General features: G+C 37.6%; 2 protein-coding genes across 8 annotated transcripts in view; both read right to left on the bottom strand.

The window, feature by feature from the left end:
• LOC124257767 overlaps positions 1-25,553 on the bottom strand; it is a 101,249-nt gene that overhangs the window by 63,579 nt on the left and 12,117 nt on the right. For 4 of the 7 annotated variants that reach the window (XM_046691901.1, XM_046691900.1, XM_046691896.1 and 1 more), the window contains exons 8-17: positions 15,129-15,179; positions 14,722-14,806; positions 14,495-14,554; positions 14,220-14,396; positions 13,906-14,044; positions 13,597-13,705; positions 12,847-12,919; positions 12,278-12,424; positions 12,018-12,157; positions 11,119-11,809 (exon numbers count right to left, since the gene is read on the bottom strand). In XM_046691901.1, the coding sequence (XP_046547857.1) occupies positions 11,578-11,809; positions 12,018-12,157; positions 12,278-12,424; positions 12,847-12,919; positions 13,597-13,705; positions 13,906-14,044; positions 14,220-14,396; positions 14,495-14,554; positions 14,722-14,806; positions 15,129-15,179 (1,213 nt within the window). In that variant the 3' untranslated portion in view covers positions 11,119-11,577. Of the gene's footprint in view, positions 1-11,118; positions 11,810-12,017; positions 12,158-12,277; positions 12,425-12,846; positions 12,920-13,596; positions 13,706-13,905; positions 14,045-14,219; positions 14,397-14,494; positions 14,555-14,721; positions 14,807-15,128; positions 15,180-25,553 lie in introns of those variants that run through there. The other 3 variants (XR_006893363.1, XM_046691898.1, XM_046691897.1) reach the window with 3 other exon arrangements.
• On the bottom strand, positions 1,316-5,693 carry LOC124257776. Its single transcript, XM_046691920.1, has 11 exons — positions 5,660-5,693; positions 5,350-5,455; positions 4,956-5,053; positions 4,596-4,691; positions 3,862-3,912; positions 3,452-3,536; positions 3,216-3,275; positions 2,952-3,128; positions 2,639-2,776; positions 2,331-2,439; positions 1,316-1,388 (listed from the first exon to the last, which is right to left on the bottom strand). Exons 4-10 carry the CDS (start codon positions 4,598-4,600, stop codon positions 2,392-2,394), a joined length of 564 nt encoding a protein of 187 aa, XP_046547876.1. The 5' UTR covers positions 4,601-4,691; positions 4,956-5,053; positions 5,350-5,455; positions 5,660-5,693; the 3' UTR covers positions 1,316-1,388; positions 2,331-2,391.

Genomic DNA, 25,553 nt, shown 5'->3' with positions numbered 1-25,553 from the left:
ATTCCGGTAAGAAAGGAGCTGTTTTCTTTTTCGATGGCATGGACGCCGTGTCCGACTTACTTGTTAAACTTTCAGATAACATCTTTAGTCGGTATCTTGCTGTTTCTATTTCCCCGAATTCAGTTTCAACAACAAACAGGTTTTGGGAATTCAAGGGCTGTAAAATTCTTATCACTCTTCCTATTTGGTCACCGTCAACTGTAACTAGGTAAGTTACCTTGATCGGGGTTAGCCTAACTGCGGCCATGTTTGTTTACAAACAATGCAAACGATTGTTTGGTGGTTTTTTTAAAGATTATATAATTTAACAAGACTACTAATTATAACGCAGTTTTATTCGAAAATAATAACGCCTAATAAAAAAAAATATTCATATTCTTTAACCTTAATGTTTTCCTTTTTAGATCTCTGAATGTGTGATTACATTACTTAATGTCAATTTATCAATGAATCGATGAAACTTTATGAATGAACGTAGTGTGTGAAAGTAGTTCCAATGAAAATGTACAAATATACGATCAACCAATCAACGTCGAGAATCACTAAATTGCACACTGTGCAAATATCAAAAAGATATTACACGGGATCTCCTCACCCGTATGGGTAATAAATGATTATCTTTGTATGTATATTTGTAAAAAAACGAACACTAACCTCCGGAACTCTAGTATCGGTAGAAAGACCCTACTGCCCTACCCCTTGATATCCAGCCATGCAAGGTGTCATGTTGTAGCTTCCTTGAAGATCAGCAGCGAGGATGATACCGTACTTGTTCTTTCCACCAAAATCTGAATACGTGGACCATATCTCCCCATCAGGACCCTCAAAGTCTGACCAAGCCATCTATAAGACATACATCATAAGAACGTTTCAGTTCTTTGAAGGTATACTCAGAGGCAAAATTTGTTGTGACATGGATTATTTTTATTTTTCGTTGGTTTTATTTTATCTGAACCAGAGAAAGAAGGTCTTGTAATGGTAGAAACGATTGAGGCCGAAGTAACCCGCAATTGTGCAGTTGTTCTGATTTCTCTAAATTTGCAAGAAGCAAAACATTTTTGAGAAATGACCAACAATGTTCAATTTAACAGGCCAGATAACCAAACGCTTATCATTTCCGCTCAACGCAGTCTTAAGAACTGCAGAAGTTAGAAAAAGACATGACCGTGCAGCTATAGGTCTGCTAAAGTCAGCCCGACGGTCGTTTCTGACGCTTGAACATCTGCGTCGACGCCTCAAGTAGATCCGATAACAGCTACAAGGCTTTTAAAAATGAAGCGTTATCGTATAGGAGTAAAGGAAGATACGAAAGTACCCTCCGTATTCTGTTGTCAATTGCAGTCGCCGGTCGAGATGGTTTTAAGATCAGGCCGTCAGCATTTACAGATCTGGAGAAGAGGTGAAGTGATAGTGGTGACATGGAAACGTGAGTACTTAGACGAACCAGGTAACAAGAATAACATTTGATCATTCGGGAAGGTACGAGTAAAATATAACACCTACATGATTAATAAATAATTCATACGAGAGAGAAATAATTAGTTATGGATAGCAAATGCAGAAGATGTAGACATTGAATAACAGGAATAATAATAATTAGTACAGGAGAAATAAAAAATTGTTGCAGGATATGAAAGAATAAATAAAGGAATTAAAAATAAAAGCATGAATTATGAATAATAGTTACAAGTGTAGGAAATATTAAGGAAATATTACAGTAAGTAAACAGGTACGGTCCTGCAGGATTTTAAACTGCAGGGGACAATAGATATGCCAATATATAAATGAACAACTTCTTGATTACAGTGAGAACTGGCCCCGATTTGTTGAAATTCAATCTGAGTTTGACAATTTGAAACAGCTGAATTTTTAACTCAGCTGCATTTTTAGAATAAAAAAAAGATCAGACAACTTAAGTAATCTATCTACCAAACTCAAATTGTCTTCTATGTTTGGGTTTGATATCGATTTCAGTTCATTATGGGAAATTCATTTCCCTGCGTTTTCTCAAATTTGAGTAAACACTCTAACTTAAGTCAAAACTCAGACTTAAGTTTGTTTCGAGAAATCGGAGCCTGATTGCTATCACTGTAATAAAGAAGTTGTTCATCCATATATTGGCATCCTTATTTATTCGTCCAACTTCTCAATGCCTCTCAAAGAAGTTATAAACTAGTAAATGAAGGAATTAAAAATAAATGCATGAGTAATTAATAATAACTACAAGTGTAGTAAATCATAAATATATATTACAGTAAGTAAACATAACCTGCAGGATACTAAACCACAACAGAGAACAGTTTGGAGTTAAACATGAACAGCCAACCTACTTCATGATGAGTGTCTTGTTTGTGCCTCCCACCATGTCACTAATCCCCACTGGGCCTGTGCTTAAGGTTGCAACCACAGCATTAAGTGATGTGTGGGGTTCCGATAAATCTGCAACACATTCAATACATATCAACCTTCTGCCTCTACAAATGTAGTCATGACATGATATGAATATTACACACTTCACCTGATTGAGAATATTCTCTTAAGAACGTTTAAATAAAATCAACATAACATTACTTTCTCAAAGGTTTTATTCCAATTGGAAAGTAATGTCATGTTGATTCAGAACTAATTTTGTACATACTGTAGCCATTTCCGGGTTGAACGCTGGTTGTCCAAAATTATCCTTGTAGGGAGCAATGCCCAGAGACAAAGCAAATATCGATGACACGCCTATCTTCCAGTTGTCCGTGTTCGGTCGGTTGTCATGGCTTACCCGAGACTAAAACATATATCAAATAACTTGCAAAGTTTCCAGGTCGATGTTGACTGCAATGTTAAAGCAAATACTCGTGTTTCTCTCTCAACATAGGGTATCGCTATCATACAAATGTATCAAAATAAGTGTAAACCCACACTCACTAATAATAACCATATCATGCAATAGTTGCTCTCACCTGTGTGACGACTGGTATTTCCAGAGACTGTAGCATATGTCGTGGGAATGACATGCAGTACTGGATGGTCAGTCCGTTCTTGGCAGCACCATTCCCCATCTGAGTCAACCATTGGCGGCCAAGGTCAATGTCAGTCAGAAGCTTATTGATCCCTTCAAATTCAGTACCGAGATAATCCTACAGAAATAAAAAGAAACCCGTCAGATTAAATCTTAAATAAATATACACTGCAGAATGATGTATCTGTAGTTAAGGAATTATTACCTGTTCGTAAACAAACAGACCCCATTTCCTTGCATCGGCGAGCAAATCAGTCCAGAATCTCTGAAACGTGATGAGAAACATATCTACATGTTTAAACACGCCTAACGGTTCGTCAGTTACTTGATGAAACATAAAAAGATGCTGAAATCCCGAAGCAAATATGTCTCCAGTAGAGAAGAAGAAGAAGAAGATTGTTTTCATAACATTTACATCCCAAACAACAGCAATAGCAGTACCTCTTCCAGTGGCAATGCCTTTGGACCATCGATGACGAATTCATACTTTCCTCCATTTGCAGTTGCGTAGGTTGTATTGCTGGACCTTGGATAATGAACAACCAAGATTTTATGACTGTTTTGTTTTGCACACATTTTATGCATCTCAACATTTAGAAGCATTTTATATCGATGGGTGAAAACTAGATAATCTTACAAGTATTTTTCTGTTCTATCAAAATTCGTATCAGAAATGAGGAACGTGAATACATTTTGCATTAGCGTTTGACCGCAAACTCAGTGACATTGTGACAATGCAGTACATCATGATTACAACGTAATATCTAAACCTAACTGCTACCAATGTAACTGCTTCCGACAGGCATCGAAATTCAGAATACTAAGTTATCAGAATCCTGGACCCGGCTTACCAGTACATGCTGTGGGCCACGACGGGATACTGTGTCTTGTTATAAAGCCACCTTTTCACAGGATGAAGAAAAACAAGTAGTAAACGTATCAGTTTCACCAAACTAACTCGAAGTATCATTTGGGAAAATGTGACTTTGTGGTTCCAAAATCGTCATTACAATTTAATATATGCACTCCACTTAACATGTAAAGGTGTACATATTTTCAACAACGTTTGCTTTCACTCATATGAGGGGCGGTGGGGTAGCCTAGTGGTTAAAGCATTCCATCGACACGCCAAAGACCCGAGTTCGATTCCCCAGATGGGTACAATGTGTGAAGCCCATTTTCTGGTGTCCCCGGCGTGATATTGCTGGAATACTGCTAAATGCGGCGTAAAACCAAACTCACTCACTCTCATATGAATGACATTTGCAAGTATATTGTGGAACGAATATTGAATTGAATGATCATGGAATGTGATAATTTTACCGGCATTAAACAAATACAGTTAATGCGAGTTCGAACATAAAGGGACAGTAATAATCTCGCCCTGACATAGTACATATCCCTATTAGCTTGACACTGGTTTGCATATTTTGTCTCAAAGGGATATTTTCTATTCTGCGTCTGCACTTCATTCCAAGGCAGAGACTTAAATATAAAGAGACTCATAAGATACTAATAACATCTTATTCATATAATTTAGTAGAATTTAATATTAACTTAGTTGAAGAAGGGCAAAATATCTCACTGCATTCCATTTGGAAAGATTTTTGGCTGTGCCGACCACGTCACAACACCATGATCATTGTCCCAGTAGTACCACCATGCGTCATACTGAATGTACCTGGCAATAAATATCAAGGTCATTGCCCCAGTAGTACCATGATTCGTGGAACCGAATTACCTGACCATAGTGAATGTATTAAGCAAGTACGCCACTAAATAATTAAAAGCTAGATTTGGGACATAATGAGAAATAAACATTCCTGAATACGCATCTGGTGGAAAACGTGTCACTGAATAACATAAATTTTCTCTGGTGCCTGAAACACAATCATCAAATTCTTATATAACATATTTATTGTAAAGCATGAGAACGTCCACGAACCTGACGGGTACCCCTATCTGGCCCTATGTAGCTCTTGATATCCAACATTGTGTCTTGATGGTTCTTTCCTTTCTCCGTCTGGTAGTAGTAATACGCACCTGAACAAACAAATTGTTGTTAAAGGCTTTCTTTTGTCTGTCAGATATTTCAGCGTGGTTTCACACCATGGTTCACAGAACAAAGTGCACAGCAATATGGTATAGTTGTCATTCTTGTCAACGCCTTCAAATTCGTTGTATGCATGTCTGTGAAATAAAGTACCATTTAAATTATCTTTTTAAAGGATGCCTTGTACTTTGGTTTGGTTGAAACAGTGTGTTGTACAATGTGGAAAATACGATTTGACCGTAATGGTTCACTGAAATCAAATCAAGGCATCTCGAAATATGCTCACCATTGTCCGTCCAGTACCCTAAGTAGTTTATGGTAAAGTCGGACTTGACATAATGATCTGTACGGCCATGCCACTGTTGTAAGATCTGACCCCAGCTTACAGAGGCCTGCATCGATAATGACAGGTTTCCTTAGAAAATGTACATTATGATTGTTTATTGCCATGAACGTGTTGAAGGTTAAGGAGAGGTACAGTCTCAAAGGTTTAAAATTAAAAAAATTAAAATAAAAACATAATTTATGTCTAAAATAGTTAATAAATGCCATACAGATATCTTTTTTACAGGTATGTTAAGGAGTATGAGAGTCACCTTGTTAATACCTTGGTTACTGCAGAAAAGAATAAAACTTGTTTCAACGCCAACAGGGACATCTTCAACTCCTCCCATCGTCCCCCAGTAGACATTGTCCCCGCCGGTGCTGGAGCTCTGACGCCATATTGATGACGACATAAATTGACTGGCAGGGGAGATAATCAGTGTATTTGCAGTCTTAACGCGATCAAATAAAGTCAGAGGTCCACCCCATAATCCCATCGTCGATTTTGAACGATGATGGTCCCCATCTTAAAGAAAAGAATGAAATAGTTGAATCCTATTGAAAAATACTACTAAAAATGATATTTCATAACACGCCACTAGTAATATATTTATCGGAGATAGTTCACTTGATATTTGGGAGGTGGATCCGGAATCAGATCATTGGGGTGCATATTGTCAAGAATCGACTGGAGTAAAACCATTTTGAAAAAAACAGACTTGTATCCATGTTCAGTTCGTGACGTTATCCAAAGGCTCTGTCTGATGATATTTGCAGCTTTTTTGTGTTCAACACGTTAAACATGATATCATTTTCACATATAAATACTTACTGCCCAACAATGAGATCAATGCTACCACCCTGAGATCCTCCATAACTAAGATATCCCAGCGGAATGGATGAATCTTGAATTAGAAATCCAGGAAAGCCAGAAATGGTGAAGTCAGTCCTCTTGGAGGCGGTGTTGTTTGCTCCATTGATGTAACGCTGTTGTCATCATTGATGAAAGAAAACATGAAGAGCGTGTGTTCTGACAACGTGTCAGTTATGACACCATAAAGATCTTGTGTATTCCCTGGTACATTTGGAGACTTGGTTTCTTAAAGAACTACGTGAAAGACTCTAGTTCGCAGAACATTCAACTAACAACATTAAGAGCTTTTAATGCTACATTGATACAAGTCCGTCACTGTCACTGTTGAAAACTAAACCTTTATGATTATGTATCCCTTCAAGGACACAATGGAACATAAATGTTCTAATACGCTGTAGGGAGAAGTTCAGTGCAGAAAGAATAATCTAATAGCTGTGATTGGATGATTTTGTGTAAAATCTATTTGTGTTTTTTTACATGTACAGCCATCCATTAATTAAATTGATCATATTGCTCAATATTCAGTGCTATCCTTCTCAACACAATGAACAACAATAATTTTCAGGACCATTGCACAACGCAAATGATGAGCCATTAAAAGGTTACGTGCTATCCACAGCAGAAAGTGCACTTAAATCAAAATATAAGTCAAATCAGAATATCGGGAGTTATCTTGTCTGACTAGATTTGTTTGTTTTGTTACAATTATAACGGTACATATCTATGTCATGCTTTGTCTTAGTGTGAATAGAGATTGTGGTGTCCATCCTATTTCTACTCACCTGTTTGAACAATATGAACGGAAAAGCGGGATTGTTGTAGGTGAATATGCTTGGATCTGGTGTGTATTGTACAAAGCTGGCCTCGATCTGACTGGACCCTGCCTGGTACAAGAAGCTGTTGGCCTCCCACTGCCCGATGACGTCCACACCACTGGACTGAGTGTTCTTGACCAGCTTCAGAGATCCATCAGCAGAGGAGAACACTTGATCATCAGCTCTGAAGAAGGTAGGAGCGCTCTTCAGCCACACATCTCCCTGTACAACGACGTTGTAGGTCCCGTCACTGCTGACGTTCACAGCAAAGTCCTGCTTTCCCTCGGAGGCTCCTAATTTGGAAACTGCACCTTACTAGGTAAGTGAATGCCTGCTTACACCATGACCTCGTGACAAGCAGCAGAGAAGCAAAAAGCAAATGACTCTATTGACTTGTCAGTTTGTTGAATTGCAAACAAAACCCTGAATAGTATATGCTGTATACATGCCATTCCCCGTGATGACTTTCTCACACTGAACTTAATGAACAATAAGAGAGGTTCATTTTAACCCCCAGCGATCTGATTTCAAACAAAGGAAATTGAGGAAGGAGTGTTGTTTAGAAAGTAAAATAGTTGAAGCTCATAGTTAAAATTGAAACACACCCTGCTGTTTCTAACTATAACATAACAGTGGGCAGTTACATTACTTTCACTGCAAGGAATCCATTTAATCTGTGAAGGCTGTTGGCTGAATCCAAACGTATTAATTAAGTATGTGAACAGGATCACTGTCATATGTTTACTGTTTAAATCATTACTCAACTGGTACTTATATGTTTACTGTTTAAATCATTACTCAACTGGTACTTATATGTTTACTGCTTTAAATCATCACTCAACTGGTACTTATATGTTACATGTTTCAATCGTTTTCAAAACTTTATGTCCAGGACATGCACAACAAAAAGTTTGAATGGGGATTTCAGCATCTTATTAATGTACCAAGAACACTCTTTAACTGATGATAGTTTCCTCCACCTAATCGATGATACTTGAAACTACTTGCTATATTTACGAACGCCTGTACATGCTTCAAATGTTAACCATATTTAGATACCAACAAGAAACATTTTGGCTTTAGATCCATTGTTGATGTAAGAAGATACTTACCAAAACAGAGCAACAGAGACAGAAACAGGTACATGTAGGTCTTAGTGCACATCGTCAGCTGATGTCTACTGGCAATCAAATCATATGACTTACATGTCACTTGATGTAATGCACACACTATCTCAGATGATAACCGTGTTATGTCAAGAAGATTATCATGTGATAATTTGTTACACCTAGGTAAATGCTTCTTTATGTCCGTGTGTTGTCCAGTTTAATATCTGTCATGAAACTAACTCCACTGAATTAATGTCATGTTTTGTTTAAAAAGATGTTGTATGGAATTCAAAGGCACTGTGTTCTTCATCTGAATGGTTGAAAAACATTATCGAATGGTATTCGGCACATGCAAGATTATTCGCTGTGTATTTAAGAAATACAGTTCGCTCTACCACCATGTATAGTGTAATAAAGCACACTTTCGCCCTGAACTACTATAGTTAAAGCACGAGGACGCTTGGAAATTTAATACTTTTTTAGCACAATTATGATTAATCTAAGGCGGAAAACAAACGACGATGTCGGTGACCTAAATTAAGAATCCTCGCATTGTATTGTTGCGTCGTCAGCAGTGGTGACGTCATTCAAATCATATTGTGACGTAAAGTCGGAATGATGTCACAAATGAGCACGTCCAGATGCTACCAAGGGTACCAGCCGAAACAACCGGCTGATGACACTTCACTGCTGTACCCATACTCGATGTCAATGAGTGCAGACAGAAAAACCTTTTGGTTTACTTTGTGTTCACAATGTCGGAATACCCGTACTTCAAATACTCAATAACACCCGGAAATTGGCCAATACATGACGTTTATCTCCTAATTTCAACAGCTTGCAACAAGAGTTTAAACAGGTCGTGCGTTTCAAGGCTACATTCAAGAGTATTGCACTCACATAGTGTGGTAATTGATATTGTGCTGGATCCTGGAAATGTGCTATCATATCCCTGCTTAAGCATAATCCTAAAATTATCGAGGATGGAATTTACAAGTTGACCAAATACCATATGGAATCTCGAAAATATAAAGGATTTGCTTCTCTTTTCACATTCTCAGAAATTAACCAAACACTTGATGTTCTAATGTACACAATAAACTCACATGACACAATTAATGAAACACTTATTTCCGTGACCCACATTTTGTGGCTACAAAACGACGTGACCACAGGCACAATTTTAGGTGAAAATGTTTCCTCAATAATTACATCTTTGTGAGATTGTGAGTAAGATATTTAAACAAAAAGCATTTACGTCACATATACTGATGATCCGATATTGTTCAGTGATCATGAAATAGCAAACTTCCGTCCCTTGAGTTACCAATCTTAACTGGAAATAAAGAGATCATTGACACAGCCTCATCTGTTTCATATTGAGAGTGAGTGAGTGAGTTAGTTTTACGCCGCACTCAGCAATATTCCAGCTATATGGCGGTGATCTGTAAGTAAACGAGTCTGGACCAGACAGTCCAGTGATCAACAGCATGAGCATCGATCTGCGCAATTGGGAACCGATGACATATGTCAACCAGGCCAGCGAGCCTGACCACCCGATCCCGTTAGTTGCCTCTTTCGACAAGCATGGGTTAGTGAAGGCTCATTCTAACCCGGACCTTCACGGGTCGTTTCATATTTAGATCACAGTATAGAGACTAAGAGCAATCGTAGCCTCTCCACAAGACAAGTATCGAGGTGTCTCAAAATTTGGGTCAAAGTGTTTCCTAGACTTGTTGACACCAATAAAACAATGTTTTAATCGCTCACTTATAAGGTGGTCATTTTGTTGACAATGCACCCTGATCTAGCAGTTTGATCAATTGGGGCTTCACAATAACTGTTTTATCAAAATGCTTCAGCAATTTACCGTATTATCTAAAACTTGAAACTTTGCTCCATTCATATCATTTTAACAGCCATTTACCCTGTATTTATATTTCCCTGTTCACCAAACAGAATATGTTCATGGGGATAGTCAAGAATGGGTCCAAACGTTATATAATTCAATAATTTAATAAATGTAATTCAGCTGTTTTCAGTGATCCATTCATATAGTCTTCACGACCACTTTATTCCTTTACACCCAAAGGAATTAGTTCCTGAAGAGGCTATGTATTATGTTGTATTGGACTTCTGTATGTCATTTGTATCTATACAAGGCCCGACCAGGCTGTTTAGCACGCAGAAGATCAAGCTTTTGAGCGCAAATGTGACGATTATCGAAGCTCTCAGATCAACAAATGGTGATTTGGACTGAAACTGGTTATGAGCAGAACGGGCATCAGCTTTAGGATTTAGAAGCAGTACTGTCATGCCGCCTATACTATTACAATTACAGTACAATACAATACTGTACAATTACACACAATGGTGAGAACAATGGGAGTATTTGTTGTATTTGTTTACAACTTCGATTATCATGGTATAAACAAAATATCGAAGATATGTGTATATACACTTGACATACACACCAACCTCAATGTCCAGTGACCACAATTTGCTGATGTGAGTTGAATTTTCTGCAAGTTGATTTTTATCTCTCTCAATGTTCATATTGAGCATATTAACAACTCACAGTGGTGCCTTGACTGTTGTTATAAGTGGTAACAACAATATTAAGTACACATAGAAGTGAGATCAATCACAGCATATGTTGGATGTTTTTACACCTTGAAACTTGAAAATGTCGATTCAAAATAAAAACGGATATTGACATATAAATCAACTTAAATTCTCAGCGTCGCTGTATAGCAGACACTCTCCCAATGCGGGCTAAAGCATTATCTCTCTCACTGTTCATGTTACAATACTGCCTTACTGCTAGGACTGATTAACATAGATAATAATCTTCAGAGAATAGGTTGTCATAGCCAGTTGCATGCAGAAGAAACATGTTCACAGAGACACCAAAGGAAGACAAAAAGAAAGAGTTCAAATATCCTTTGTTTACTTTTTTTCAAGAAGCAACAACATCATTATGAAATGGAAAATACTGGACAGGAGCAGTTATTAACAGAGGCCTGTACACATATTCATTATAAATCACAGGATAAATAGCTGGACTTTCATTCAAAAGAAAGGAAATACGTTGGTGAAATGAATGACCGGATTTGCGCATTTGCGCGTTAGCAATATGACTAGCGTTTATTCAATATGAAGCTAAACGTTTAAAGTATGTATTTGAGCAGTTATTAACAGAGGCCTGTACACATATTCATTATAAATCACAGGATAAATAGCTGGACTTTCATTCAAAAGAAAGGAAATACGTTGGTGAAATGAATGACCGGATTTGCGCATTTGCGCGTTAGCGATATGAATAGCGTTTATTCAATATGAAGCTAAACATTTAAAGTATGTATTTAAAATAGGCATGCATGTATATGTTTTTATACACCGCGACATGTGCCTGCTGTGAAACTGAGGGTGGCCAGTCCTGCTGCTCCGAGGGTACAGGTCACAGGTGAGGATTTACCATCCACGTTGAACCAAAAGGAGACAGTTTCGTGGGCTGCTCCAGTGAGGTTGATGGTGATGTCGTCGGCAATGTTGATATCCGTGACTCTCTGGGGTGACATGGGCACCCACTTGTCTAACTCACCCTGGATGAGAACTTGTTTGCTGCAGCGGCAAATAATTGTATTGCAGTTTAGACACTGTTCGGACATTCATTCAGACAACGTATGTTCACTTTTAAGATTTTTAAGTCGCATTTTCAACCCAAAGTAAGTCAAGTCAAATATGTTCACCAGTTGATATCCGTATCGTTCACGGATATCGTTCACGTGTATTTAGCCTGAATGTGGTTGAAACAAGGGAATACACCTACCCATTGACGGTCAGTACCGGTGATACATAGAAGAGACAGAAGTCAGTCATGGTACAACCACTCATTGTCAAAGGCTGGGGGTCTGTCAAGGGCTGGATCTTGTTGGAATCCTTGGCTGGGAAGACCATGGAACTGGGAAACTGGAAATATTAACGCTCATTTTAGGTGAAATATATGAATATCTTTGCACGTATATTTGTAAAAATCCGAACACTAATCTCCGGAACTCTAGTATCGGTAGAAAGACCCTACTGCCCTACCCCTTGATATCCAGCCATGCAAGGTGTCATGTTGTAGCTTCCCTGAAGATCAGCAGCGAGGATGATACCGTACTTGTTCTTTCCACCAAAATCTGAATACGTGGACCATACCTCCCCATCAGGACCCTCAAAGTCTGACCAGGCCATCTATAAGACATGCATCATAAGAACATTTCAGTTTCTTCGAAGGTCTACTCAGAGGCAAAATTTGTTGTGACATGGATTTATTTTCTGTTTCGTTGGTTTTATTTTATCCAAACCAGAGAAAGAATGTCTTGTAATGGTAGAAACGATTGAGGTCGAAATAACCGCAATTGTGCATTTGTTCTGATTTCTCTAAATTTGCAAGAAGCAAAACATTTTCGAGAAATGACCAACAATGTTCAATTTAACAGGCCAGATAAACAAACGCTTATCATTTCCACTCAATGCAGTCTTAAGAACTGCAGAAGTTAGAAGAAAGACATGACCGTGCAGCTATAGGTCTGCTACAGTCAGCCCGACGGTCGTTTCTGACGTGTTTATAAGGAAGCGTTATAGTATAGGAGTAAAGGAAGATACGAAAGTACCCTCCGTATTCTGTTGTCAATTGCAGTCGCCGGTCGAGATGGTTTTAAGATCAGGCCGTCAGCATTTACAGATCTGGATAAGAGGTTAAGTGATAGTGGTGACCTGGAGACGTGAGTACTAAGACGAACCAGGTAACAAGAATAACATTTGATCATTCGGGAATGGTACAAGTAAAATTTAACACCTACATGGTTAATAAAAAATTCATACGAGAGAAATAATTAGTTATGGATAGTAAATGCAGAAGATGTAGACATTGAATAACAGGAATAATAATAATCAGTACAGGGGAAATAAAAAATGTTGCAGGATATGAAATAATAAATAAAGGCATAAAAAATAAATGCATGAATTATGAATAATAGTTACAAGTGTAGGAAATATTAAGGAAATATTACAGTAAGTAAACAGGTACGGTCCTGCAGGATTTTAAACTGCAGGGGACAATAGATATCACAATATATGAATGAACAACTTCTTGATTACAATGAGAACCGAATGGCATCACTGTAATAATGAAGTTGTTCATCCATATATTGGCATCCATATTTATTCGTCCAACTTCTAAATGCCTCTCAAAGAAGTTATAAAATAGTAAATAAAGGAATTAAAAATAAATGCATGAGTAATTAATAATAACTACAAGTGTAGTAAATCATAAAAATATATTACAGGAAGTAAACATAACCTGCGGGATACTAAACCACAACAGAGAACAGTTTGGAGTTAAACATGAACAGCCAACCTACTTCATGATGAGTGTCTTGTTCGTGCCTCCAATCATGTCACTAATCCCCACTGGGCCTGTACTTAACGTTGCAACCACAGCATTAAGTGATGTGTGGGGTTCCGATAAATCTGCAACACATTCAATACATATCAACTTTCTGCTTCTATGAATGTAGTCATGACATGATATGAATATTACACACTTCACCGGATTGAGAATATTTTCTTAAGAACGTTGGAATGAAATCAACATAACATTACTTTCTCAAAGGATTTATTCCAATTGGAAAGTAATGTCATGTTGATTCAGAACTAATTTTTGTACATACTGTAGCGATTTCCGGGTTGAACGCTGGTTGTCCAAAAATTATCCTTGTAGGGAACAACGCCCAGAGACAAAGCAAATATCGATGAAACGCCTATCTTCCAGTTGTCCGTGTTCGGTCGGTTGTCATGGCTTACCCGAGACTAAAACATATATCAAATAACTTGCAAAGTTTCCAGGTCGATGTTGACTGCAATGTTAAAGCAAATACTCGTGTTTCTCTCTCAACATAGGGTATCACTATCATACAAATGTATCCATATAAGTGTAAACCCACACTCACTAATAATAACCATATCATGAAATAGTTGCTCTCACCTGTGTGACAACAGGTATTTCCAGAGACTGTAGCAAATGTCGTGGGAATGACATGCAGTACTGGATGGTCAGTCCGTTCTTGGCAGCTCCATTGCCCATCTGAGTCAACCATTGGCGGCCAAGGTCAATGTCAGTCAGAAGCTTATTGATCCCTTCAAATTCATTACGAAGATAATCCTACAGAAATAAAAGAACCCGTCAGATTAAATCTAAAATAAGTATACACTGCAGAATGATGTATCTGAAGTTATGCGTTTGGTGAAAGGAATTCTTACCTGTTCGTAAACAAACAGACCCCATTTTCTTGCATCGGCGAGCAAATCAGTCCAGAATCTCTGAAACGTGATGAGAAACATATCTACATGTTTACATGCCTAAAGGTTCGTCAGTTACTTGATGAAACATGAACGATGCCGAAATCTCGAAGCAAACGATGCTTAGGTGAAGGAGAAGAAGAAGTTTGTTTTCATAACATTTACATCCCTAACAACAGCAGCAGTACCTCTTCCAGTGGCAATGCCTTTGGACCATCGATGACGAATTCATACTTTCCTCCATTTGCAGTTGCGTAGGTTGTATTGCTGGACCTTGGATAATGAACAACCAAGATTTTATGACTGTTTTGTTTTGCACATTTTATGCATCTCAACATTTAGAAGCATTTTATATCGATGGGTGAAAACTAGATAATCTTACAAGTATTTTTCTGTTCTATCAAAATTCGTATCAGATATGAGGAACGTGAATAAATTTTGATAAGCGTTTGACCGCAAACTCCGTGACATTGTGACAATGCAGTACATCATGATTACAACGTAATATCTAAACCTAACTGCTACCAATGTAACTGCTTCCGACAGGCATCGAAATTCAGAATACTAAGTTATCAGAATCCTGGACCCGGCTTACCAGTACATGCTGTGGGCCACGACGGGATACTGTGTCTTGTTATAAAGCCACCTTTATCACAGGATGAAGGAAAACAAGTAGTAAATGTATCAGTTTCACCAAACTAACTCGAAGTGTCATTTGGGAAAATGTGACTTTGTGGTTCCAAAGGTATATATATTGTCATTACAGTATATATGTAACAATGTAAAGGTATACATATTGTCATTACAGTTTATATGTAACAATGTAAAGGTATACATATTGTCATTACAGTTTATATCTAACAATGTAAAGGTGTACATATTGTCATTACAGATTATATGTAACAATATATAGGTATACATATTGTCATTACAGTTTATATGTAACAATGTAAAGGTGTACATATTGTCATTACAATGTAACAATATAAAGGTTTACATATTGTCATTACAGTTTGGGACGGTGGGGTAGCCTAGTGGTTAAAGCGTTGGCTCGTCACGCCGAAGACCCGGGTTCGATTCCCCACATGGGCAAAATGTGTTAAGCCCATTTCTGGTGTGCCCCGCCGTGATATTGCTGGAATATTGCTAAAGCGGCGTAAAACTAAACTCAGTCAGCCAGTCAGTCATTACAGTTTAAATGTAACAATGTAAAGGTATACATATTGTCATTACAGTTTAGATGTAATAATGTAAAGATGTACATATTGTCATTAAAGTTTATATGTAACAATGTAAAGGTATACATATTGTCATTACAGTTTATATGTAAGAATGTAAAGGTGTACATATTGTCATTACAGTGTAGCAATGTAAAGGTATACATATTATCATTACAGTTTATATGTAACAATGTAAAGGTATACATATTGTCATTACAGTTGATATGTAACAATGTAAAGGTATACATATTGTCATTACAGTTTATATGTAACAATGTAACGGCATACATATTGTCATTACAGTTTATATTTAACAATGTAAAGGTATACATATTGTCATTACAGTTTATATGTAACAATGTAAAGGTGTACATATTGTCATTACAGTGTAAGAATGTAAAGGTATACATATTGTCATTACAGTTTATATGTAAGAATGTAAAGGTATATATATTGTCATTACAGTTTATATGTAAGAATGCAAAGGTATACATATTGTCATTACAGTTTACATGTAAAAATGTAAAGGTATTCATATTGTCATTACAGTTTATATGTAACAAGGTAAAGGTATGCATAATATGTAACAATGTAAAGGTATACATATTGTCATTACAGTTTATATGTAAGAATGTAAAGGTATATATATTGTCATTACAGTTTATATGTAAGAATGCAAAGGTATACATATTGTCATTAGAGTTTATATGTAAGAATGTAAAGGTATTCATATTGTCATTACAGTTTATATGTAACAAGGTAAAGGTATGCATAATATGTAACAATGTAAAGGTGTACATATTATCATTACAGTATATATGTAACCATGTAAAGGTATACATATTGTCATTACAGTTTATATGTAACAATGTAAAGGTGTACACATTGTCATTACAGTTTATATGTAACAATGTAAAGGTGTACATATTGTCATTACAGTTGATATGTAAGATGTAAAGGTGTACATATTTTCAGCAATGTTTGCTTGCACTCACATGAGGGGCAGTGGGGTAGTGTTCGCTCGTCACATCAAAGACCTGGGCTCGATTCCCAACATGGGTACAATGTGTGAAGCCCATTTCTGGTGTCCCCCGCCGTGATATTGCTGGAGTATTGCTAAAAGCGGCGTAAAACCAAACTAACTCACTCACTCATATGAATGACATTTGCAAGTATATTGTGGAACGAATATTGAATTGAATGATAATGTAATAATTATTACGGTATTAAACAAATACAATTAATGCGTGTTCGAGCATAAAGGGACAGTATACATATCCCTATTAGCTTGACACTGGCTCGCACATCTTGTCTCAAAAGATAGTATCCATTCTACGTCTGCACTCCATCTTATAAGCAAGGCAGAGACTTAAATATAAAGAGACACATAAAATACTAATAGCATTCATATAATTTAGTAGATTTGAATATTAACTCAGTTGAAGAAGGGGAAAATATCTCACTGCATTCCATTTGGAAAGATTTTGGGCTGCGCCGACCGTCACAACACCATGATCATTGTCCCAGTAGTACCACCATGCGTCATACTGAATGTACCTGACAATAAATATCAAGATCATTGGCCCAGTAGTACCATGATTCGTCGAACCGAATTACCTGACCATAGTGAATGTATTAAGCAAGTACGCCACCAAGTAATTAAAAACACACATCATGACGAAATGAATGATTACTTTGGCAGGTTAACAACACGATGCTTGTCTCAGTTTCTATCCCTACCAGCCACACACACACACACACACACACACACACACACACACACACACACACACACACACACACACACACACGCACACGCACGCACGCACGCACGCACGCACGCACGCACGCACGCACACACACGCACGCACGCACGCACCCGCACGCACACACACACACACACGGGTCACTGTCATAAAATTGTCGGTATGAAATAAAAGAACGTTTCAAATGATTTATTAAATATTGTAAACTGAATTTCTAAATTTATCATCCCAAGGTTTTGGGGACATACTGGAAATAAACTTTCTTGAGTAGTGGAAAAAGTGTCACTGAATGACTTACAATTTCTCTAGTGCCTGAAACACAATCATCAAGTTCTTATATAGCATATTTATTGCAAAGGACGAGTATGTCCACGAACCTGACGGGTACCCCTATCTGCCCCATGTAGCTCTTGATATCCAACATTGTGTCCTGGTGGTTCTTTCCTTTCTCTGTCCGGCAGTAGTAATACGCACCTGAACAAATAAATTGTTCAATATAGCACAAGTTTTTTTGGATAACAACTTCTTTATTTCGTGAGTGCGACGTTTCGATACAGATTCTTGTACCGTTGTCACTTTTGCTTGACAACGGTACAAGAATCTATCAAACGTCACAACTCAAAAATAAGAAGTTATTATCCATAAAACTTGTTGAATATTGTACGTCTCAACTTCTAAAATGCCACTCAAACAAGAAACAAATTGTTGTTTTAGATTGTTTTCTTTGCAAAGGCTTTCTCTTGTCTGTCAGATATTCAGTGTGGTTTAACACCGTGGTTCACAGAACAAAGTGCACAGCAATATGGTATAGTTGTCATTCTTTTAAACTCCTTCAAATTAGTCGTATGCAAGTCTGTGAAATAAAGTAACCTTTAAATTATCTTTTTAAAGGATGCCTTGTACTTTGGTTTGGTTGAAACAGTGTGTTGTACAATGTGGAAAATACGATTTGACCGTAATGGTTCACTGAAATCAAATCAAGGCATCTCGAAATATGCTCACCATTGTCCGTCCAGTACCCTAAGTAGTTTATGGTAAAGTCGGACTTCATATATTGATCTGTACGGCCATGCCACCGCTGTAAGATCTGACCCCAGCCTACGGAGGCCTGCAACAATAATCACAGGTTTCCTTAGAAAATGTACATTATGACTTGTTTATTGCCATGAACGTGTTGAAGGTTAAGGAGAGTTGCGGTCTCAAAGGTTTAAAAGTAAAAACAATTAAAATAAAAACATAATTCAAGTCTTAAATAGTTAATAAATGCCATACAAATAACTTTGTTTACAGGTATGTTAAGGATGATGAGAGTTACCTTGTTAATGCCTTGGTTACTGCAGAAAAGAATAAAACTTGTTTCAACGCCAACAGGGACATCTTCAACTCCTCCCATCGTCCCCCAGTAGACATTGTCCCCTCCGGTGCTGGAGTTCTGACGCCATATTGATGACGACATAAATCGACTGGCAGGGGAGATAATCAGTGTATTTGCAGTCTTAACGCGATCAAATAACGTCAGGGGTCCACCATCAATCCCATCGTCGATTTTCAACGATAATTGTCCCCATCTTAAAGAAAAGTATTAAATAGTTGAATCCTATTGAAAAATACTACTAAAAATGATATTTTATAACACGCCGCTAGTAATATATTTATCGGAGATAGTTCACTTGATATTTGGGAGGAGGATCCGGAATCAGATCATTGGGGGTGTATATTGTCAAGAATCGACTGGACTGAAACCATTTTGAACAAAAAAGACTTGCATCCATGTTCAGTTCCTGACGTTATCCATAGGCTCTGTCTGATGATATTTGCAGCTTTTGGTGTTCAACACGTACAACATACTATCATTTTCACATACAAATACTTACTGCCCAACATTGAGACCAATGCTACCACTCTGCAATCCTCCATAACTAAGGTATCCCAGCGGAATGGATGAATCTTGAATTAGAAATCCAGGAAAGCCAGAAATGGTGAAGTCACTGTTGTTGGAGGCGGTGTTGTTTGCTCCATTGATGTAACGCTGTGGCCGTCATTGATGAAAGAAAACAAGAAGAGCGTGTGTTCTTACAACGTGTCAGTTATGACACTATGAAGATCTTGTGTATTTCCTGGTACATTTGGAGACTTGGTTTCTTAAAGAACTACGTGAAAGTTCGCAGAACATTCAACTAACTTCATTAATAGCTTTTAATGCTACATTGATACAAGTCAGTCCGAAAACTAAACCTTTATGATTATGTATCCCTTCAAGAACACAATGGAACATAAATGTTCTAATACGCTGTAGGGAGAAGTTCAGTGCAGAAAGAATAATCTAATAGCTGTGATTGGATGATTTAGTGTAAAATCTATTTGTGTTTTTAACATTTACAGCCATCCAGTAATTAAATTGATCATATTGTTCAACATTCAGTGCTATCCTTCTCAACACAATGAACAACAATAATTTTCAGGCCCATTGCACAACGCAAATGTTGAGCCATTAAAATGGTTACGTGCTATCCACAGCAGAAAGTGCACTTAAGTCAAATCAGAATATTGGGAGTTAGCATGACGGACTGGGTTTGTTTGTTTTGTTATAAATATAACGGTACATATCTATGTCATGCTTTGTCTTAGTGTGAATAGAGATTGTGGAGTCCATTACTATCCTATGTTTACTCACCTGTTTGAACAATATGAACGGTAAAGCGGGATTGTTGTAGGTGAATATGCTTGGATCTGGTGTGTACTGTACAAAGCTGGCCTCGATCTGACTGGACCCTGCCTGGTACAAGAAGCTGTTGGCCTCCCACTGCCCGATGACGTCCACACCACTGGACTGAGTGTTCTTGACCAGCTTCAGAGATCCATCAGCAGAGGAGAACACTTGACCATCAGCTCTGAAGAAGGTAGGAGCGCTCTTCAGCCACACTTCTCTCCTGTACAACGACGTTGTATGTGCCGTCATTGTTGACGTTCACAGCAAAGTCCTGCTTTCCCTCAGAGACTGCTGATTGCAAGTGCCTCTATTCATTGTTATGTAGTGACGTTATTAAATGTGTAACAATATTCACTATCTGAGATGATAACAATTAGTGTTGGGAATTGGTTAAAATCTCATAACTGATGAGATCAATCATCGAAAACATTATCGATTGCTTGGTCGATTAGTCACTGCGACCAATCTTCGATTATTTCAATTAATCGGATCACCACTAATAACAATACGATTGAAATCAACCGTAAATGCTTCTAGGTGAATCGAAACATATCAAGTCAGTACATAACACAACTATACTATCGGATCTCAGCATATCGTATCAGCGTTCAGCAAGGGCAGTTTCATTACCAATCAACTGCTGCTTAATTTCGTGTTAGAAAACACGCTTGGATGTAAGCGTCCCGTGAAGTGCTTTCAATGCCTTCTTTCAATTATTGGTTTATCGCATGTTTAATGCATTTTAAAACATCATGTCCAGAAAATGAACCACACAAAAGTCACTACCTATGTGAATATGGTCATATGCATAGCATTCCAGCACGTTCCCAGTTTATTATTACCTGAAGACGGTGATAATTTGACATGAACTATTATTTAAATAGCTATCTTTATAAAACCTACGTATTTTATATTAGCTGTTAAGAAATGTTTTTGAAACTCATTTCCTAATAATTGGCTTCGAACAAGTAGTGATTTGGTCTTTCTAACCTAAAAAACCTTTGGCGATGAAAATTCATTGTTGATGTAAAAAATCCATACATGTACTTACCAGCACAGTGCAACAGAGACAAAAGTAGTAATAAAAAGGTTTCAATGCACATCTTCAACTGTTGTCGATTCACAACCAAATCATTTGACTTATGCACCACTTCATGAAACTAAATATACACAAGGTCATTTATATTTGAGCTGATAACAATGTCATCTGATATGATAACAGAGTTATGTCAAGGTCGAGTGCATAGTTTTGGGATGAAACGAATTTATACATTGCAACTGTGTCGTCCAGAGTAATGCCTGAATTTATTTAATCTATTTTGCACTGCCAAGGAAATACTTTTGTTGTGATTAATACAAATTTGGGTGTCAGCATGTACCATCATGTGGTCACATTGTTCCAATCGTACTGCTCGATGATGAGGTTCGCTGTTAAGTGTTGGTTCCCAATCAACAAACAACGAAATTATACACCTGTGAATTAATTAAGCACCACCCTATTTTGAAAATAAGATGTGATGCTACAGAAAAGGAAGGGTATAGCCATCAATGTAATCAACCTGTAGTTAAAGACGCTTTATCCACTGACAGTTTTACAAATACCACAACCCTTTCTATTCTTTATGAAAGAATATGTTGATGAAAATGGGATGGGATGGGATTATTTTTGCCCAAAACAACTATTCCTCTTCTGCTCAAACTACACAATTAAATTAAGTTTTGACTAAAAATAATAATTCTGTTATATACCAAGATGACATTTACACACCAAGTAAGCCTTAATTATGCATAATCAGGAAGAACCCGAATGTCAAAGATTCACACCTTTTTCCAATAATTCAGATTGCTAATTGACAAAAACTGAAAAAGGTCACATTCATGAGATTTTGGAATAAATTTCTTTATGATTTTGGGTTTATTGTAATGAATAAACACTTCTCCTTGACGGATACTGATAATTACGGTTAAAATCTGTTTGTTTTGTTTGTAAAGCAAAATTTATGTTCCTTTTTTAAGTTTGACTGTAACTTTTCCTCATTCATTCTTAGTTTACAAACTTTCACCCATTCACAATAAATAACGAATTTATAGGCCACACAACAATCAGTTATTACTTTCACTTTTCAAAATAAGGTAACTTGTTTTAGGACATAAAAACACCTGTTTTAAATATAGGCAATTATCCTAATTAAAGTACATGGTAATTTCCATAATCTCGTTTTTGAAATGTTAAATGCTTGCTCTATCAATTTATAAAGGTTATTTTTTAGAATTTCATTTCAGACAAAATTAATTGGTAAAAATACAGGGTGGTGCTTATTTTATGCACATGTGTATACATTAATTAAACCATTGGCCATATATTGATTTGATGCCACAGTAACAACATGCCTGGACATACATAAGAGACAATGGTAGGTCATATCGCGATATTAACATTTTAGCAATACGATTCCCATCAATTGTAAGTATGTGAACACAACTACAAACAAGTAGTGATCTATTCTTTCTAACCTGAAATTCATATGGCAATGTAAATCCATTGTTGATTGGGAAATACATGTACTTACCAGCACAGAGCAACAGAGACAGAAATATAAAGGTCTTAGTGCACATCTCCAATTGTTGTCGACTCACAACCAAATCATCTATACACCAGTTGATGTAGATATATATACACAAGGTCATTTACTATCTGAGATGATAACAGTGTTATGTCAACATACTCATTGTCACTGTGTCGTCCAGAGTAATGCAAGTGATGAATACGAATACAGTGTTATGTCAAGGTCGGGGGCATAGTTTTAGGGTGAAACAATTTTAATTTGTGCATGTGTAACTGTGTCGTCCAGATGAATACCTGTAATGCGAATAGATACGAATTCCGTTAAATACCATTGTGTTGCATTTGAAGTTAAAAAACAATGTTATATGAGATCCATAATTTATTTGAGTTGAAAGAAGTTCCTAATATCTTGTAGCAAGAGTGTGAATAGATCGACTGGCAAAGTCTTGGTAAGACTCGACCATACACAGGCAGCCATCAAGTTTCTACGCGACCGCTGCCGACTGTTGCCGACTGCTGAAGACTTGCCGACTATTGCCGACTGTTGCCGACTGCTGCCGACTGTTGCCGATTGCTGCCGACTGTTTCCGACTGCCATGTGAATTGAAAAAATCCCCACCAAATATGAATGTTTTTTAGCATTTCAATTTTGCGTTAGGTTTGACATTTTATGCATACGTTTTGTATTTATTGGATCATATACTTTTCGATTATTTTCAGATCAGATCATATGATTGCAGCATGTTGATGTCACCTAAGGACCTAAGGAAATAATTTGTTGAGTGGTCGGGTGTTTGTAAGGTGAAACAGGACCTTAATGTGGCATTCAAGGATGCAACATTCATATAATTTAAAGGACGATAACCATAATACTGACTACAGACAAGGATGGACTTTGTTTTACATTCACATAGATATTTGAGACACGTGAACCAAATACATCTGGATTCTGCAACGCCTAAAGGGCTGAACTTTCCAATATCAGAATTTAGAATGTGTATCCTATTTAGAATGTGTATCCTATTTCGGATCGTTTTTGAAGCAGCTTTTAATGTGAATGTGACTGACAGAAACATCTGCCTGCATTCGTATGAACTGTCTGAATATTGTTATCTGTGAATACAAACCAATTATGAGTATTGTCTTCGGAAAAAAAATAATCAAACGTTTTAATATCTATCAAGAAATATGATCAACATTAAGATCGTCCCTGGGAGGTATCTAATTTTTCACACGTCATATAGAAATGAGGTTGGGCGCAATAGCCATCACTAGTACAGACGGTGTACACAATGCTAATCTGTATGTCACTGCATCTGGTCTGAGACCAAGGGCATGATGAACAACATGCCTCTCCAACGTTATGGGACTACAAACCTATCTGTCAATTTTAGATGTAAAGCACAACTGAAAAAGTTGACACAATTTAGGATATACAATTGAGCACATTCATATAACTATGATCGGTGTGTGTGTGTCTGTGTGTGTGTGTGTGTGTCTGTGTGTGTGTGTGTGTGTGTGTGTGTGTGTGTGTGTGTGTGTGTGGTGTGTGTTGTGTGTGTCTGTGTGTGTGTGTATGTACACGAATGCTCCACATACGCACTTTCAACTTTATCTTCAGGGGAGATTACATATATAGATTATTGTCACAATATATAGTATATAGTAACTGTAAAATCTGCCTGACATAAGGATAGCGCGTAAGGAGAGAAAGTCGTGTTGCTTCAGTATTTTGTGGTACTACTTTTCTTTGTACATATTGCTGCTAAACCTAACATCCTTCCGTCCTGCCTACCTGCCTACCTACCTACCTACCCACCCACCTACCTGCCTACCTGCCTACCTGCCTGCCTACCTGCCTGCCACCTGCCTGCCTGCCTGCCTGCCTGCCTGCCTGCCTGCCTGCCTGCCTGCCTGCCTGCCTGCCTGCCTGCCTGCCTGCCTGCAGGTACCTGCCATCATCGGCCCGACTGCCCGACGTCGTGCAATATCGGCCCGACCTCGGCAAACTTCATCGGCCCGATGAAGTTTTGTTCATCGTATAGACGTCGGCCCAACGTTGGCAAACTTCATGGCCCTGTATCGGCCCTGCATCGGCCGTACGTCGGCTCAGCGTCGGCATACTTTATTGGCACTGCATCGGACCAACGTCGTCACTTTATAGGCACTGCAATATTAAACTAACGGGCAAAGAGAAACGATACCAAGTCGAAATAACAGATATTACAAAACGACAAACCACCTACCTACGTACTTAGCTACCTAGAATATTGATCCTCAGCAACCTATGCTTGTCGTAAGAGGCGACTAACGGGATCGGGTGGTCAGGCTCGCTGACTTGCTTGACACATGTCATCGGTTCCCAATTGCGCAGATCGATGCTCATGCTGTTTATCACTGGATTGTCTTGTCCAGACTCGATTATTTACAGACCGCCGACATATAGCTGGAATATTGCTGACTGCGGCGTGAAACTAAACTCACTCACTCACTCTTATATATGTGATATATATATAAAGCATATATTGACAGTATGATACTATGTACATTATACATGTATATTCAAATACATGTTTAAATGAGTTCCTTGCCAAATATCAGATAATTCCATTGATGGCATATTCAGTTCTTTCTTCTAAACATGGGAAAAAGCATTCGCATTCTACCAAGACAATGTTTTAGTTTGAACAAAGATTTAGTTTTGACAGTTTTCAAGAAGGTCGATAAATCACTGTAAACCATATATTTTGACAATCAT

Source organism: Haliotis rubra, unplaced genomic scaffold, assembly GCF_003918875.1.
Source record: "Haliotis rubra isolate DU_JTF1 unplaced genomic scaffold, ASM391887v1 Scf672, whole genome shotgun sequence".
NCBI lineage: Eukaryota > Metazoa > Mollusca > Gastropoda > Lepetellida > Haliotidae > Haliotis > Haliotis rubra.
The sequence above is the reverse complement of the archived record's forward strand: the minus strand, read 5'-3'. Positions and strand labels throughout refer to the sequence as shown.

Excerpts from the sequence above, each read along its gene's own strand:
- LOC124257776 (XM_046691920.1), bottom strand. Across the intron at positions 3,537-3,861 it reads GTGGCCCACAGCATGTACTG|GTCCAGCAATACAACCTACG; the intron begins GTAAGCCGGGTC and ends TCATTATCCAAG. Across the intron at positions 3,129-3,215 it reads GTCTGTTTGTTTACGAACAG|GATTATCTCGGTACTGAATT; the intron begins GTAATAATTCCT and ends TTATTTCTGTAG.